The sequence below is a fragment of the Protopterus annectens genome, chromosome 2.part0 (genome assembly GCF_019279795.1).
Source record: "Protopterus annectens isolate FY-2018-M chromosome 2.part0, PAN1.0, whole genome shotgun sequence".
In the NCBI taxonomy this organism is placed as follows: Eukaryota; Metazoa; Chordata; order Ceratodontiformes; family Protopteridae; genus Protopterus; species Protopterus annectens.
In genome coordinates, this window is record NC_056728.1 from 1,382,682,306 (window position 1) to 1,382,700,623 (window position 18,318).

The 18,318-nt window shown below is 42.1% G+C and overlaps 1 protein-coding gene across 21 annotated transcripts in view; it reads right to left on the reverse strand.

Annotated features, from left to right (window-relative positions):
* Window positions 1-18,318, reverse strand: part of CAMK2D (calcium/calmodulin dependent protein kinase II delta) — a 1,797,486-nt gene that overhangs the window by 20,378 nt on the left and 1,758,790 nt on the right. For 16 of the 21 annotated variants that reach the window (XM_044061588.1, XM_044061589.1, XM_044061587.1 and 13 more), the window contains one exon: window positions 239-467. In XM_044061588.1, the coding sequence (XP_043917523.1) occupies window positions 239-467 (229 nt within the window). Of the gene's footprint in view, window positions 1-234; window positions 468-18,318 lie in introns of those variants that run through there. The other 5 variants (XM_044061595.1, XM_044061608.1, XM_044061604.1 and 2 more) reach the window with 1 other exon arrangement.

The following is an 18,318-nucleotide window of genomic DNA, read 5'->3' on the forward strand; positions in this document are numbered from 1 at the left end:
TAATTGTAACAGGGATTTGCTTTTTCTTTGCCATTTACAAAATGGTGACATGTTACCAAAGACGTGAAGATCTCAAATCATCCACAAAGAGCAGAAATCCTGGCTTGAACTTCAAAATAAATTATCTAATGCATAACACATGACAAGTAATTCTGCTCTCTCTTTTAACTGGTTTTAACTGCACTGAAAATAACAGAAACAGATATAATCCTGTGTCTTGTATCAAACATCATCTTACTTAATAGGAACAGTTGGAGAGCCTGACCGGTGAAAGTGAACATTTTGCCATTTTCCATCTCTACGGTGCCAGACACGAGTTTCCTCAGACTGCATAGTTCTAGGCATTCCATTTCCATCCATGTATTGAGTCAGCCGTATGTATGCTATGCAGGCAGCGTCCTCACCTATTAAGTGCACATGGGGGTTCAGGATGATGGTATGAATTGGCTTGTTGCTCTTTGACAAAGCTATGACAAAAAAAGATAAATTATTAGTATAAATACAAGTGTGGAAAAGTGTAAAAGGCATGACGATTAACTATAGTTCTCCACAGATATTTAGCATCTGTTGTAAAACTCTGATTTATTACACTGTTGTCAGTCTGGGTGGCATATAATATACCTAGAATAAATAGGATGCCACTATCTAATATGTTATTGCAGAACAGATGTAAAAATGTACTTTCATGGCATTACTTTACTGGGAAATGATGTTTCTCTGTCAAGTGCTGAAAGCTTGAGGGATGCAGCATTGCTAATTTAACACATAAAGGCCAAAACCATCTTAAAGAATCACATAGCATAAAAATGATGTGATATAATGTATTGCATTTGATAAAGAGAAAAAAGGCTGTAGTACAGCCTAACATCTTCTCAGCTTCCAAAATGGAGAAACCTACACCTTTAAGATACAATAACTCCTACCTAGAACAAACTGGATCAGACTAACATGCAGCAAGTGGGAAAAAGTACAAGACTTTGATTCCATGTACTTCATCAGTTTGGAGGAGAAAACATTTTTACTGTTTAAGAAATGAACAATAACATGTAAATGTCACACAGATTACAAAATAGGCAACAAAACAGATTACATGCTAAGGAGCAAGTCATAGAAAAAGAGGTTCTGCAACAACTTGGTTAAAAATGCAAAATAAGTAAAACTTTTAGGCTGTGCAGTTCTTTCAAACAGTTTTGACCTTTCTCTGTTAAAATTAGCAATGTAGAAATAACTAAATTTGTATGCAAAAAGCATATAAAAAAATCATGGCCATGATGTTTTTTTTCCTTCGAAGAAACACAGATTTTAATTGAAGTCATCAGTGGCAGCAGTTACATTACTGAAAACTGGTATTTCATGGCATTAACGGGTAACCTCAAAGAGTAAAATCAAGGAAAACGGCCTTACCCTCATGTGCTACAAGCCAGGCAACTACAAATGCATAATCAACACAAATTACAACTACTGAAAGATCCCACAGTATTTCGTTAGATTAGAGATCAAAGTTTTTCAATGCTCAAAAAACAGACCTCTGCTATCATATTTCAGATATGTCACTCACTGGCAATCAGAAATCCACTGTACTAAACCAAGAAGAAATTTTTCCATACTCTTTAATGAAATTTACAGAATACACTGATAATCCTTTAATTTTTAATCTGCAAAGTTAAACATTATTACATTTAATTGTATTTTGTTTTGAACTTCTAGTTTAAAATTTAATCAGGTGTCAAATATTCTGACCATGTGTCTGTCATAACTGTGACATTTTATTGAAAAAAAAATGAAAAGCATAATTAAATTCTGGTACTGTTTAAGATATATATATATATATATATATATATATATATATATATATATATATATATATATATATATATAAACACATACATTCATACTTAATGGCTAAAAGCCTTTGATTCCCAAGTCAAAAGTACACTGACCTCTGGCCAATAACTCTGTGGAGCTGTGTGTATGGGGGCTCCTCCTAACTCCTAAAAACATGTTAGGTGTAGAGGTATAACAGAATGCACACAAAACTGACAGGAGGTATGGGTAGCAGCACAGAATCTAGGGGGTGCCAACCATTTTAGTCAATAACTGTGGTGCACATTATTCTCTAGATAACAACATGGTTCAAAGTCAGCACTGTGCACTGCTTCAGGCTAACTGCTCTGATTTGGTCATGCTGACTAAAGTTGCAAAAAATGGGTATGGGTATTTACAGATTTATTTATTTTACATTTGTTTACCGGGAAAGTTCGACTGGACACAGGTCCATTTTCAGCAGAGGCCTGGGGAGAAAAGCTCCAAACATTAATACAGTTAAAATAGATAAAACAGTCTCATATAAGAAAACATGAAGTTATGGGAAAGAGTAGTGGAAGCAAGGTTAAGAAGGGACGTGATGATTAGTGATCAACAGTATGGTTTCATACCGGGAAAGAGCACTACAGATGCGATCTTTGCTCTGAAAGTGTTGATGGAGAAGTACAGAGAATGTCAGAAGGAGTTGCATTGTGTTTTTGTAGACTTAGAGAAAGCATATGACAGGGTGCCTAGAGAGGAGTTGTGGTATTGTATGAGGAAGTCAGGAGTGTCAGAAAAGTATGTAAGAGTGGTACAGGATATGAACAAGGGTAGTGTGACAGCGGTCAGGTCTGCGGTGGGAGTGACGGATGCATTTAAGGTGGATGTGGGGTTACATCAAGGATCAGCTCTGAGCCCTTTCTTATTTGCAATGGTGATGGACAGGTTGACAGATGAGATCAGACAGGAGTCCCCGTGGACTATGATGTTTTCCAGATGACATTGCGATCTGTAGTGAGAGTAGGGAACAGGTGGAGGAGACCCTGAAGAGATGGAGATATGCTCTAGAGAGAAGAGGAATGAAGGTCAGCAGGACTAAGACAGAATATATGTGTGTGAATGAGAGGGAGGATAGAGGAATGGTGAGGATGCAAGGAGTAGAGGTGGCGAAGGTGGATGAGTTTAAATACTTGGGGTCAATAGTTCAGAGTAATGGTGAGTGTGGAAGAGAGGTGAAGAAGAGAGTACAGGCAGGATGGAGTGGGTGGAGAAGAGTGTCAGGAGTGATTTGTGACAGACGAGTACCAATAAGAGTGAAAGGAAAGGTCTACAAGAGGGTAGTGAGACCAGCTATGTTATATGGGTTGGAGACAGTGGCATTGACAAAAAGGCAGGAGTTTGAGCTGGATGTGACAGAATTAAAGATGTTAAGATTTGCACTGGGTGTGACGAGGGTGGACAGGATTAGGAATAAGTATATTAGAGGGTCAGCCCAGGTTGGAAGGTTTGGAGACAAAGTCAGAGAGGTATGATTACATTGGTTTGGACATGTGCTGAGGAGGGATGCTGAGTATATTGGGAAAAAGATGCTAAGGATGAAGCTACCAGGTAACAGTAAAAGAGGAAGGCCTAAGATAAGGTTTATGGATGTGGTGAGAGAGGACATGCAGGTGGTTGGTGTGACAAAGCAAGATGCAGAGGACAGGAAGTAATGGAAACAGGTGATCTGCTGTGGCGACCCCTAACGGGAACAGCCGAAAGAAGAAGATGATGATGAATACAAGTCAAAAATACATTAAAAATACATTACATTTGAACATAGCTAGGCCTTGGGAGAAATGCTCCCAACACTACTATAGTTTCAAGGAGACAGAAACAGTACCAAAGAAGAAAACAGAGTCATACATGTTAAGAATATATTTCAGTATATATAGCAGAGATTAACAATGTCAACATTTCTGGTGAACTCCTTCACCTCCTTCAAAGGTATTAACTCGCACTCGCCCACAAACTAGTAAACCATCCACTAAATGTCCCATCCATCCAGAATCTACTCCAACCCTATCGCACCACCAGACCACTAAGATCCAGCAACAAAAATCACTTACAGGTCACTAAAGCCAATAACTTTGCTGGAGAAGCACTATTCTCTTGTGCCATAGCCAAATTATGGAACTCCCTCCCACCCACAATTACCTCTGTACCATTATACACCCACTTCAAAACTTTACTAAAAGCACACCTAAAAACATGCTGGCTATGACCTTGCAACTCCCCCTCTAATATCACTCACCCTATCCACCCACTACTTTTCTTTCCACCCCACTAATTACCCTGATTATAGCAAGCTCATATGCTCATAAGCCTAACTACTTATTATACAACAGGAACTTCTTATTGTAACAATTGTTAATGTCTGTTATGTACTTCGCAGATGATAAAGATTGTAGTTGTCTACTGATGTACTATGTTCTTAATCTGTAACTATGTTTGTAATTTCTAATTGCTATGTTGATCAAATTGTTAATTGCTATGTAAAGCCAATGTAACTACTGTCTGTATATTTTAACTGTGGAGCTTTTCTCCCCGGGCCTCCGCTGAAAATGGACCTATGTCCAGTCGGACACTCCCGGTCAACAAATGTAAATAAATAATAAATAAAAATAAATATTTTTACAAATGGGACTTGTGGAGCAACCATTTGATCCTTAGCAGAATCCTAGCAACAGTGCAGTGGTATGGCCTAGCCTGGGGAGTAACATGAGCAATGCCAGTTATTTATGTAGTGGGTTTTGAGAAGCTTTTTAAATTGTGAAGTAGAGGTGGTGGAAGTTAAATGGATTGGGAGTGAATTCCAGGTTCTGGCAATGGAACAGGCAAACAGAGATTTACCAGCATAATTTTTATGTTTGACATTTATGTGGTTCAGATAACTAGATCTTAAGGTTCTAGTGGTGGTATAGGGGTGAATTAGATTCTGAAGTGCTGGAGTTTTGTCAGGAAGGTAGTAGAGCTTGTGAGCTATTAAGAGTTGGTTGAGTAGGAGAAGTTGAGGTAACTCAAGCCAATTAAGTTGCTTGAGGGCTAGACAGTGATGGAATCTATGAGAAGCATCAGTAGCTAGACAGTGATGGGATCTATGAGAAGCATTGGTAGCAAACTTGGCAATCTTGTTGTCTGAATCCATTTTGCTTAGTTCGGTGTGGCGAAGGTTAGTTAAGATAGGGGAGGCATAAAGGAGAATGGATAAGAGGTGAGTCCTTGCTAAGGTGGCTTTGGTAGGTTTAGTGATGAACTGTCTGTTCCTGTATAGGAGGACCAACCTTTTTAATTAACTTTCTTAATTGTTTGGGCTATGTGTATGTCAAATTTTAGATTATTATCAATTTCAACACCTAATAGTTTTGTGTGTGTTGTTGGGGTGATTTGTATGTTATCTTTACATGTTATGGTAAAATCATTATTTAGTGGAGGAGATATAACAGGGCTAAAGAGAATGAGTTTGTTTTTTGTTTTTTTTTGATTAAGAATAAGTTTTATGTTAGTGAACCATGCTTCTGCTAAGGAGAAGTTTTTTTGGGTTATGGTTTTTAGCTCTATAGGGTGGAGGAGCCACCTATAATAGTGGTATCATCTGCATATTGCACTACTGAGGCAGAGAGTGAGGATGAAGATATCTGGTTAGTAAACAGTAAGAATAGCAAAGGCCCTAGTATGGACCCTTGTGGGACACCTATGCCTACAGGTAATAGGGGGAACAATTGGTCTTGCCATAGAACAGCCTGCTGACGGTTTGATAAATAGTTATTAAACCAAGATATGGTGGAGGAGCTTATGTTAAGGGAAGATAGAGTTTCTAGAAGCATACTATGGTTCACCATATCAAAGGCTTTTGATAAGTCTAGGAATACTGAGGATACAAATAGTCCATTGTTTCTATGGTGATTGACCATGTTGGTAAAGGAGAGTAGTGCTGTAGTAGTGCTATGGGAGGGTCTGAAGCCATCCTGGGATGTGGATAGCAGGTCATTCTTAAGGAGGTACTGCATTAGTTGGGAATGAACTACTTTCTCTAATATTTTTGATAGAGGTGATAGGATTGCAATAGGGCGGTAGTTGGTAAGCTCAAGGGACTTACCCCCTTTGTGTAGTGGTATAATACGTGATAATTTCCAGGAGTGAAGTACTTTACATTCTAATATTGACCTGTTTATGACAATGGACACTGGACAGGCTATAGCTTCAGATGTTATTTGAAGGAAGTCTGCAGGTAGATTGTCAGCTGCCAGAGTGGTTGGTTTCAGTTTTTTGAGGAGTTTAGCAATTGTATTAGTGGGGACTAGGTCCAGGGAAAAACTGGAGGAGGTGTTTGTTGTACTGAAGTGGGGAGGGGTCTCTGTAGGTAAGGGGCTGCTAGCAGTATATTGAATGTTGGCTAGAGCTTGGACTGCTTCGGTAAAGAATTTCTTAAATTGGGTGGGGATATTGTCATGGTTGTTTGGTAATACAGGGATAAGAGTGGTGGATTTACCCATGTGCAGTAAAGTGTTTATAGTGGCCAAGAATTTTTGAGGGGTCTGAGCATATTTTTCTAGCATGGTTATATGGTAATTAGTTTTGTCACGTTTTATTAGTTTTTTAACTTTGTTACAGAGTTCAAGATAAGTCTGTCTCGAGGTGGGGGGGTTTTGTTTGTGGAATTCTAACTAGACTTTCTCCCTTTCTTTCATTATGGTTTTAATATCTTTTGTTAGCCATGGGGCATAGTTAGTTTTGATTCTAATGGTTCTGGGGGTGCATGGCAGTTTAGGATTTCCAGGAAGGTTGAGTTGAAGTACTGCACGGCATCATCTAGAGGTAGTTGTTTTAAGGGAGTCCAGTTGCAGCATTTTAGTGAGTTGATTAGGTCATTAGCTCTGAAGGTCTTTTTGTTACATACTACTCTTAGGATGGGTTGTTTATTGTGGTGGGAATGATTCCTAATTAAGAAGGTTGCTTGATGGTCACTCAGACTGTCAGGAAGATAGCCTGATTTTTGAGAGAATATGGGGTCTGATAGGAGAATCCAATCTAAAACGGACTAGCGTTTGGAGGTTTTGTCAATTCTTGTGGGGGCAGTTATAATTTAGTTAAACCCATGGAGGTTAATATGGCTGGTGGGATTTTGGCTGAAACAGTCAGACCACTCAATGTTAAAGTCTCCTTATAGTACGGTTTCTTGTGAAAGGGAGGATGACATCCAGTTTAGTAGGCTTTCCAGTATGATAGTATTATTACTTGGTGGGATATATCCACCTGCAATAACTGTTTGTTTGTTGGAGTTAACTTTTAATTTGGCTAGAATTAGTTCTATGTATTTTACTTTTAGGGAATTCCACTCAAATTGTTCAATGGTGAGGTGGTTTTAGAAGAGTATTGCAACACCGCCTCCTTTTTTACCTGATCTGTCTCTACGTATAATATTGCACCCAGGGGCAGTAATTTCATTATCGTGGTGTTCAGGTTTGACCCAAGTCTATGTTAGCACAATGACTTCTTGCTTGTATAGAGCTCATAGGGCATGAAGGTCCTGGGTTTTATTAAGAATACTTCTAAAATTAATGTAATACCGATAAGTGGGGTGCGAACCCAGCCTACTCCAGGGACCCTTGACAACAGTGGGATGGGCCTATGTGCCCTTACTATAAAGCTCAGATGCTCTGAGTTAATAAGCTACTGTCCGGTTCATGTCCAGTTGTCCAGCCTAGGTTACCTGACAACTCTGTTGACAGAATGCCAGACATAAAACCAATCAACCTGCCAAAAATTAAACAAAGGTTATGTACTCACCATAACAACTGTGTTGCCCCTTTCCATTGTTCCTCAACTGATGGGTTTTGGATCAAATTTCATCCATTTTGTTAGACTTAGGATCTGTAGCTGAGTCCCCTCCCCTTATCCATAATCCTAAGCCAACCCCCAACCATACCTCAGATGGAGTTTGCCTAGAAAAAAAAAAAATATATATATATATATATATATATATATATATATATATATATATATGTGTGTGTGTGTGTGTGTGTGTGTGTGTTTATATATGTAATATAGAGAAGGAAAGAAATCAGGTAGTCTCCTCTGGAGCTGCAACAGGGAGAACAGCATTCTAAGTGTCCTAAAGGACCTAGTAGAAGTCTACCAGAAGATCTTCTATGATACAGAAGGAGACAGGAGGGAGGGAGGCTGAGGAAGGACAAAAAGATACAACACAGATGCATCATTATGGTGGGACAGAGTTCCCTGCTACCTGAATCCCAGGGTGGTCCTCATGGAAAGATATTCCAGAGTACGGTAGAAATGAAAGCTGCTCTACTCTGGAAAAAACATCCAATTTGTATTGAGCAATAAATGTACAGACATTTGTCCAGGTAGTAGCAGCACAAACACCATCAACTGATGTTCCAGACAAAAAGAAAGAAGTAGCAGTGAAGACTGAGCATGCTGAACGTGCTTTTGGAGTTCTTGGTAAATCTAAGACTTTGGCCTGAGAAAAGTCAGAGATGCGGTTAGCTGACCATCTTGCCAAGGTAACTTTTGATACAGCTTTATCCAGTTTTACTTTGGAAAAGGAGACAAATAATTGGTCAGATTTCCTGAAAGGTTTCCACTGTAAAAGTAGAATCGTAACTATCTATGTACATCCAATAAATGGAAGTGTATATTCTGCTTTATTAAAGAAATTTGGGAAAAAATGATAAAGTGGTTTGATTAAGTGCTGCCTCAGACGTCACCTTAGGTGGAAAGGAGGGATTGGTGTGAAAAGAAACTCCTATCTTTATGGAAAATGATACATGGGGGTTGACAACATAAATAAAGCCTGGAGTTCAGGTACTTGTATCGCTAATGTAATAGCCACCAAAAAGATGGATTTCCATGACAAGAACTTTAGATCTGCTTTGGCTTCTTTTTTGAATAGAGGCTGAGTTAGTGCAACAGAACAGTAAGAGCCTAAAGAGGGGTGAGATCCTTAACAGGTGGTTGGAGAAGGTAAGTACCCTTGAGAAAGGCTTTACACAATTTTAGAAAGGTCAGAGAGAAGTGAGTCTCCTCGTGTGAAAATTGGAAAATGCAGATAATTGCACTTTGATCCTGGAGTAACTGGCTCCATTGTGAAAAATTAAACCGAGAAATTCTAACAATGCAGAAATATGGATGGAAAAAGGGTCCAAATGCCTCCCAGAAGCCCAAATAGAAAACCTTTTCCATTAACTTTTGTAGATCTTACTAGCTGAATCTTTCTGAGAGGATGGGGGAATACATACTACTTCAGAAGAAAGTTTGGACTGCTTAGCCATCATTAGAAGTAGAGAAACCAAGCAATCAGGTTGAGGGCCAGAAAGTCTGGGTGAGGCATCCTGGACAGGTGAGATAGGAGATCTGGATCTGGTACCCAAGGAGGGTGTATCAGATGAGGCCAAAGGAAGGACAATCAAACCTGTCGAGGCCAGAATGTGGCAATTAGGATGACTGTGCTCTTCTGTCAAGAAGCTTTCTGTATAAATTTCAGACTTAGCAGGGGTTGGTAGCTATGTGTAAAGAAGACCAAAGGCCCAGTTGTGGATCAGAGCATCCCTTGGTGACTCATGGCTTACCAAAGCCATATCGGAATTCGAGGACTGTAAATGAAAATATTTGGCTACAATAAGGGCCCAACGATGGATAGTTCTGGCGTTAAATAAAGCACAGAAGCGACAACGGGGGATGTTGTGGTCTGGGCCTAGACAAGTGATGCAATAAGAGTGGAAGTCTTGGTGTGGTATTTGCTTTCCACAGGCAAGACAGTTATTAACTTTTTCTGACATCGGTTAGTGCAAGAAGAAAGGATCTCCAATGGGGTACTTAGCTTTAGAAGACTTCAACTTCAATTCGGAAATGAAAACTCAGGTAGTGGCCGACTGGCACTCGTGCAAACTGCTTCTGCTTTGGGTTCCAAGGCAAGAAAGACTGATGTAATGGCACTGGCTGCCTTACTTTATACCACTGATGACCTGATGGCAGTCCTCAAGTGACAGCAACTGATGCAGAAATACTAAGACTCTGGTATTTGGTCTGGCCGAGGGCTACCCTGGCAGGGATAACCCAAATGTGATGAGTGCAACAGTGAAACACAAAGAACATCTGTTTCGTCATAGCTGGGTTGAGGTACCTTTCATAAATAGTAGGACAGACCCTCTCAATTTGTCCACTAAGATACTGGACCACCGCAGTATGTGCATTGTTATTAGAAATTAATCAGAAGAAATCAAACACTGCCACACTCTGACTGCTTCTCTACACAAAGGATAGGACTGTATTATCCTCCCATTTTTTGATGACATATTGTCCGCCTGAATGGATTTTATCTCTAGAGGGAGGACATCCTGGAAGGCTTGCAATGCTAAGAGGACTGACCTCATCGCTAAGACATTGATAAAAAAACTGACCACTAAGGGGGACCACATGTCCTGGACTGTCTTCTCCACAGAATGTCCCCCTCTCCTACAAACTTGGAGCCATCCATGTTCACCATGGCCCTGAGCAAAGGGGGAACAAAGGGGCAGTCCTGAGAAATCTTGAATGGGTGAATCCACTAAGTAACATGGTCTCTGCAGATTTTGGTAAGAAGAAGTTTGAAGTTCATAGGTTAGTGCTTGATTGACCACTAGACCACTAGAATCCTTTGAACCTAGATGCTATAGTACAAGTCTGACCAGAGCAGCTTGAAAGGAAAGCAGTGATAAAGCTTGATTCTGCAGTGTAGACAATCTGGCTTGTGGTAACTTTGCTATTTGGGAAATAGTGTTTAAGTACATGATTATGAACTCAAGGACTTGTGTCAAGGACAGCTGCAACTTGCTGTAATTCACTGTTATGCCTAGTCTGGAGCAAAGCTGAAAGAGAAAATCTCTGGCATGGACTAGGAGATGGTTGGTGGGAATGATGAGGAGCCAATCATTGAGATATTGGAACGCTTGGAACCTCTGCAGTCTTTAATGAGCTGCCACCACTGCCATGCAGTTAGTGAACACCTGGGGGCTTGTGGTGGGACCAAAGGGTAGGGCCCTTAATTGGAAAATGACGGGCTTGCAGCCAGAAGCATAGAAACCTACTGAATCATCTGTATACTTTGATGTGACAATACGCGTCCTGCAGGTCTACTGAGCACACTTAGTTGTCCTTCCTTAGTAATGAGAGAATGGACTGCACTGTGACCATTTAGAACATCAAGTGTTTGATAAATAGAATTAGATAACTTAGGTCCAGGACTGGCCTAAGGTCCCCATTCTTCTTTGACACTATAAAGAATCATGAGTAAGTTTTGAACCCTTGATTATCTGGTGGGACCTTCACAATGATTCTTTGGTACCAGCTTTTCAATTTCCAATACCACTGCTTTTCTCTGGTGGGATGGAACATTGGGGAATTTCTTCACTGTCAGGGGTGGGTAAAGAAAGGGGATATGGTAGTTTCTGGTGATGATTGATTGCACCCAGACATCTTGGTAATGGACATCCAGACTTCTGTTTGTAGAGATAAGCTCATTATGACTGTCTTTAGAGTGCAGCAGTCGGGCAACCTTTCAGGAGCACTGATAAGGCATTTCAGTGAATGGACCTATAAAGCCTTGGTTCTCTGGATCCCCTCTGCCATGTGAGGGCAGCACCTACCATTAGAATACCACCCTGTGCCTCAGGGAGATTTATCTCCAGAGGAGTCTTGGAAAAACCTTGAGACTTATGGAACCACATTTTCTTACCCCATTTGCTTCCTAGGAAAGGTCCTTTAAGGGGCTGAAAACAACATGTCAACAGCAGGAAAAGTTTTCCCACTGTTCTCATGCCTATCCTTGATCTTGGAGCCAAAAACGGTGGATCCATCAAGGGTAGCATCAATGAAGAACATCTTAAGGGTTCCTCAAAATCACATAAGAGCATCCAGGCATGCCTCCATACCACAATGCATGTGCCTGAAGAACCTACTCTAGAAGTAGTACGAATAGCACCAAGGAAAATGAAGTCAGGGAAAGCAGTTGGATCAGATGAAGTCACAGTAGACAAATGGCTCCTGTGGGTACTCATATTAGTAAGGAGAGAAAGCTGCAGCCCAGATCCGTTTGAGCTTTTCCCGCCTATATGTAACTAGTCTAGTCCAGATACAGATTTGCTGTATCCAAGACTGTATGCAAGCTTCTGTGCCCCCAAGCCCTTCTGTATTGGAGGGAAGCCTTCTAGCTTATCAGTGGGAGTGGTAAGTACTAGGTAGCCTATCTACCACAAGAGGAGTGGTTTCTGACCCAGAAATTGTAGTTTAATGGCCGTTTGGGCAGTTTTTCCATCTCTTTCAACTTTCTGGTTTAAAAGCCCACATTTGCACTTGTTTCCCACCTTTCCTCTAACTAGTCTATTCGAGATACAGACTTGCTGTATTCAGGACTGTTTGTAAGCATCTGAGCGGTGCCAAAGTCTGCTCTTCAATTTTTCCTTTAGATTTACTAGTTCTCTCCTCTCCTGCACTTTTACTAGCTTATTAGTCTAGCACTTTACAAGACTTCTTGTCGCAATTATTGTAGCACACAAAAGTGCTACCACTAAATGTTCTACAAGGAAACACATCCAGTACTTATTACTAATGCCCACCCCTCCAGGCATGTCTAAAGGTCAGTTCCCTGTGCTTTCTCCTATTAACCTGGTGAACCTGGGCATCCTGAGGCAATGTAGCAACTGCCTCATGTACACCAACAACCCTCTCCTCTTACCTCCCAACACTCAGACTTGCGAGAGATGCACTTATATATACAAACTGGAAGCCACACACTCTCCAGCCAAGACCTCAGTAGCTGGTCAAGAGGAGAAGGTCAACACTTGCACCACACCACATGGAGCACAGAGACCTCCAGAACGCACACCAGCACTGCCTTCACATAAAAACACAAACCACACACCCACTTTTGCAGAGGCTCTGAATAAAAATCTACCCAAATAGCAGAGACCTCCAAGGCAGAAACGCACTCAACCACCACAACACAACACTAATCACGAGACACATAACTCTCCTAAACAGTGTGCCACTCAACCATAACTCTCCTAAACAGTGTGCCACTCAACCAAAGCCCCTAAGGCAAAATAGCATGCCCAACACACTAGTCATAGGTGACTCGATAGTGAGGCACACTGATGTCCCACTTACTAGACTGAATAAGGAGAAAGTAACAGTCAGCTGCCTGTCAGGTTCCAAAATCCGCCACATAATGCATGCACTCAGGTCCCTCAACAACAGGTACAAATATGACTCAGTCATTGTACATGTGGGTGTAAATGACCTGAGATGTACCTCCCTAGACTACATGAAGAGAGACATGGAGGAGCTCTCAGATTATGTAGCCCAGGCGGGTATGATCTTAGCCATGAGTAGCATCTTACCATCATGCAGAATGATACCACACTACAAGCAGAAAATGACTGATTTCAACAATTGGCTAAGTTTCTGGAGTCATTCTAAGGGGATCAAGTATCTGTCTGCCTGGGATGACATGACTGACAGACCTCGATGCTTTGCCAGAGAAGGCCTGCATCTGTCACCCCGGGCTTCCGGATACTGGCCAAGGCTCTTGCACCCCTATAGTGCCTTTTTTAGGCAGTGTTCCAAAGACCAAATTACCACCGTAACAGGTACAAACAAATGCAATCTGAGAGTCAAGCTGCTCAACGCTAGACATCTAAATCTCAAAATGCACTCACTCAAAGCACTCCTTAAAATGGAGAACATCAACATTTGTGCTGTAACAGAGACCTGGTTCAAGGCAGCAGAAAGCACCCCTACAATATCAGGCTATAACTCTTTTCACACTTTTCAGCCCCAGAACTTGGACTGAAGCTCCAAAGGCGGTGGTGTTTCCATATTCATAAAGGATGTGCACACCTCCAGACTGTTAGCCCAACATAACGCATCAGAGATACTTCAGGTGCAGCTAACATTGGGTAAGACAATGATCCAGGTCATAGCCTGCTATAGATCCCCAACCATGTCCCAAGACTCACATTCCACATTCTTAAGCACCCTGGAGAATATTGGAGTCCAACCTAACACTCTCATACTAGGCGACTTCAACTACCCCTCCATTAACTGGGAAAACTACTTATGTACCAATACACTTGCCCAACATTTCCTGGAGTTCATTAATTCCAATGCCCTGGACCAGCTTGTTCTTACCCCCACTAGAGGTAGCAGCATTCTTGACCTGGTCATTTATAACATGGGTGACCGTTGCTCTACAGCAATAGTCAGATCCACCCTGGTTAGATCCGACCACAAACTAATCACCTTGGAACTCCACATCCCTCCCACCCACCACACCTCCTCGCAAAGGTAACCACCATGAAAAATTTCTCCAAAGCTAACTTTGGGCTCTTAAAAGCAGAGGTGGCTAACTTCATGGCACCCATGCAAATTGAGAATAGTTGCATGACTGCTGAATCATACAGCAATGCAAAGTACGAACAGGTACACAAATGCATGGATCTCGCCATTCCCAATAGAACCAAGACACTCTCCTCCAAAAACAGGAAGCCAATCTGGTGGTCCCCTGCCATAAACAAACTCTACAACAGAAGGAGGAAAGTGATGCAGAATAAGGTGAAGTCCAAAGACTGGAAAAACTCCCTTATCAGCCTCAAAAAAAGTTGAGATCCCTCATCAAATCCTCTAAATCTAGCTATGAAAACAGAATTGCAGCAGATAGTAAAGACAACCACAAGGCCTTCTATAGTTATGTAAAGAATCTCCACGGCAATACCCAGATTTTCTCTGAGCTACTGCACAATAGTACCTCCTACATTGATCAACATATATTCCCAATACACTGGCCGACAGATTCAGTGCTAACTTTACCCCCCCCCCCCCCCAAAGGACCAATCACAATACCAGTAGATTGCCAGGCACCCAGTATTACTGCTGCAGAGGTTAAAACAGCACTGTCCAAAGCCAAGAATACAGGTTCTATGGAACCTGACAATATCCCTGGCTGTGTTCTACATGAACTACAGAGTGAACTGGCACCTCACCTGTGTGCCCTGTTCAATCACAGCCTCACCTCAGGCTTTGTCCCTACCGAATCGTGCACTGCTACAGTCATTCCTTTCTATAAAGGAGGAGTGACTATAGACCCTGGGAACTATCACCCCATTAGCGTGACAAGTCTGATACGCAAAGCCATGGAACACATTATCATGGACCTAATAAGCAAGGATATAAGGAATCTCCAAACTCTGGATCCCACACAGTTTGGTTTTGTGAAGGGTAGATCATGCCTGCTCAACTTGTCAGTCAGTCACCAGAGCTGTGGATGAAGGCAAGGTGGCTCATATAGCCTACCTTGATCTGGCCAAGACCTTTGATACCATTCCCCACTCAGGAATCATAGAAAAACTTACTAAACTAGGCATCAACCCCTATATCACTAGGTGGGTTGCAAACTTGCTCGCAGACAGAACCCACAGTGTGAAAGTAACTGACTCCAAGTCAGACTGCCGACTAGTCACAAGTGGAGTCCCACAAGGTTCGGTCCTGAGTCCTCTCCTGTTTGGTATCTACTTCTATGAAGTCCAGGCCAACACAAAGGGACTCTGGCTGACAAAGTTCGTAGATGATTGCACGTTGGGAGCTATTATTAACTCCCCAAGTGATGTTGACATCCTACAGAATGGCCTTACTGAGACCAACGACTGGTGTCAGAACCATGGCCTTAAGCTCAATGCAAAAAAAGTGTTGTCATCCCCTTTGGGAAAAACCCGGTTCCCATGAATTACCACATTGACGGTAGTCCACTGAACACAGAAGGCATTATAAGAGATCAGGGAACACAGGCTGACAGCAACCTCTCTTTTGATCACCACATTGCCACTGTGGTCAGAAAGTCCTTCTGTGTGGCACATCTCATTACTAAGGGTTTTGCATCCAGGAAGAAAGAGGTCATTGTCTCCCTCAACTCTTCCCTCATTAAGCCAACCATCGAGTACAATGCCCCATTTGGCATGTACCTCACTAGACACCTGCAACCACTGGAGAGGCAAAAAAAATAGCTCACAAAGAGGATCCTAGGCCTTAAAACACTTGTCTTATATGGACAGACTCAAAAAACTCCAATGATTCTCTGTCTCATATCGCCTACTTAGAGGCAATCTCTGCTTGACTTTTGCAGCCATGTCTGACCCAGCTCTGTTAGAAATGCTACATCTACCATTACCTTACATTACCAACATGGGAAATCGATGCTCCACACCTACGGTCACCCCCTCGTTGGTCAGGTCTGACCATAAGCTAATCACCCTTGGCATCCACATTCCACCCCTATCCCCCAGTAAGGAAACATCTGTAAAAAACTTCTCCAAAGCCAACTTCATGTTACTCAAGTCAGAAGTGACAAACTTCAAGACACCTATGCAGATGGGAACTGAAAGTTCGACTGCTGAATCCTACACTAAGGCACTGTACGAGCATATCGACTCGTGCATGAATCGTGCAATCCCCAACAGAACCAAGATGCTCTCCTCCAAAAAAGGGAAGCCAATCTGGTGGTTCCTTGCCATAAACAAACTTTACAACAAAAGGAATACACTGTTGCAGAAAAGAGAAAAATCCTGGGATGCAAAAAACTCCCTTACCAGCCTCAATAAGAAGCTGAGATCCCCTCATAAAATCCTCCAAAGCTTGTTACCAAAATAAATATTGTCAAAGATTCCAAAGACAAACACAAATAGCTATGTCAAGAATCTAAATGGCAATGCTCAAATCTGCTCTGAGCTACAACAGAATGGCATTAAATATACTGACCCCAAGGATATTGCCAATATCCTGGCAGATCGATTCAGTGCAAACTTCACCCCCTCTCACCCCCTAAAGGGCCCATCTCAATACCGAAAGATTGCCAAATTCTGGTAATAACAGCCACAAAGGTAAAAAATGCACTATCCAAAGCTAAGAATACAGCATCCATGGGACCAGACGACATCCCAGGCTGTGTACTACATGAACTACAAAATGAACTGGCACCTCACCTAAGTGAGATGTTTATTCATAGCCTCACCTCAGGCTTCGTGCCCACTGAGTGGAGCACAGCTACAGTTATCCCACTCCACAAGGGGGGATACCCCTTGGATCCCGGGAACTACTGCCCCATCAGTCTGGCGAGCCTGATCTGCAAGGCCATGCAATGTATTATCATGGAACCTATAAAGAAAGACATTGGCAACCTTCAAAGATTGGACCCCACGCAGTTTGGATTTGTGAAGGGCCGATCTTGTCACCTGAATGACTTCTTCAAATCAGTCTCCAGAGCCCTGGACAAGGGTAAGGTGGTCCACACAGCCTATCTGGACCTCACCAAGGCCTCTGACACCATCCCCCACTCTGGAATCATAGATAAACTTACTAAGCTGGGCATTAATCCCTACGTCACTCGATGGGTTGCCAACTGGCTTACAGACAGAACCCACACTGTAAAAGTAGCCGACTCCAAATCCAGCTCTAGACAAGTGACAAATGGAGTACCTCAGGGTTCCATCTTGGGACCGCTCTTGTTTGGCATCTACTTCTCTGAAGTACAAGCCAATACTAAGGGAATCTGGCTAACAAAGTTTGCAGATGACTGCAAACTGGGAGCCATTATTGAATACGCAAATGATGTGGATATTCTACAAAAGGGCCTTACAGAAACAGATGCTTGGTGCCAGAGCCATGGGCTCAAGCTCAATGCCAAGAAATGTAGAGTTATCCCCTTTGGGAAAAAAACATGTACCCGTGAATTACCACACAGGTGGCAGTACACTAAAAACCGAAAGTGTGATAAGAGACTTAGGGACACAGGTGGACAGTGGTCTCACCTTCGATAACCACATCGCCACAACTGTCAGGAAATCCTTCTATGCGGCATACCTCATCACTAAGGGCTTTTCATCCAGAAAAAAGGAGGTCATTGTCCCACTGAACTCATCCCTCATTAGACCCATTATAGAGTATAACACCCTGTTTGGTATGTACCTCTCAAGACATGTGCAACAACTGGAAAGGTCACAAAAATACCTCACTAAAAGAATCACAGGCCTAAAGCAGATGCCCTATGCTGACCATCTAAAAAAACTCCAGCTATACTCTGTCGCATATCGTCTACTCAGAGGTGATCTCTGCTCAACATACAAGGCCATGTCAAACCCAGAGATGTTGGACATGCTACACTTAAAGAAATCCCAATCCCTCAGAGACACAAGCTCCAGGGATCTAAACCTTGTCATCAAAATGAACAAAATATGCTGGAGGGATAGGTTCCTGAGCCAGAGACTCCCCAGACTCTGGAATAGACTGCCCATACATGTCAAGCAGAGCGCCTCTTTGGCCCTCTTCCAAAGGAGCCTTGATGATTGGATGGGAGATAGGAAATTCATCCTGGGGATCACGTCAGTCTCCCTGCGGACAGGGGTCCAGGGAAGTAAATACTGTGCG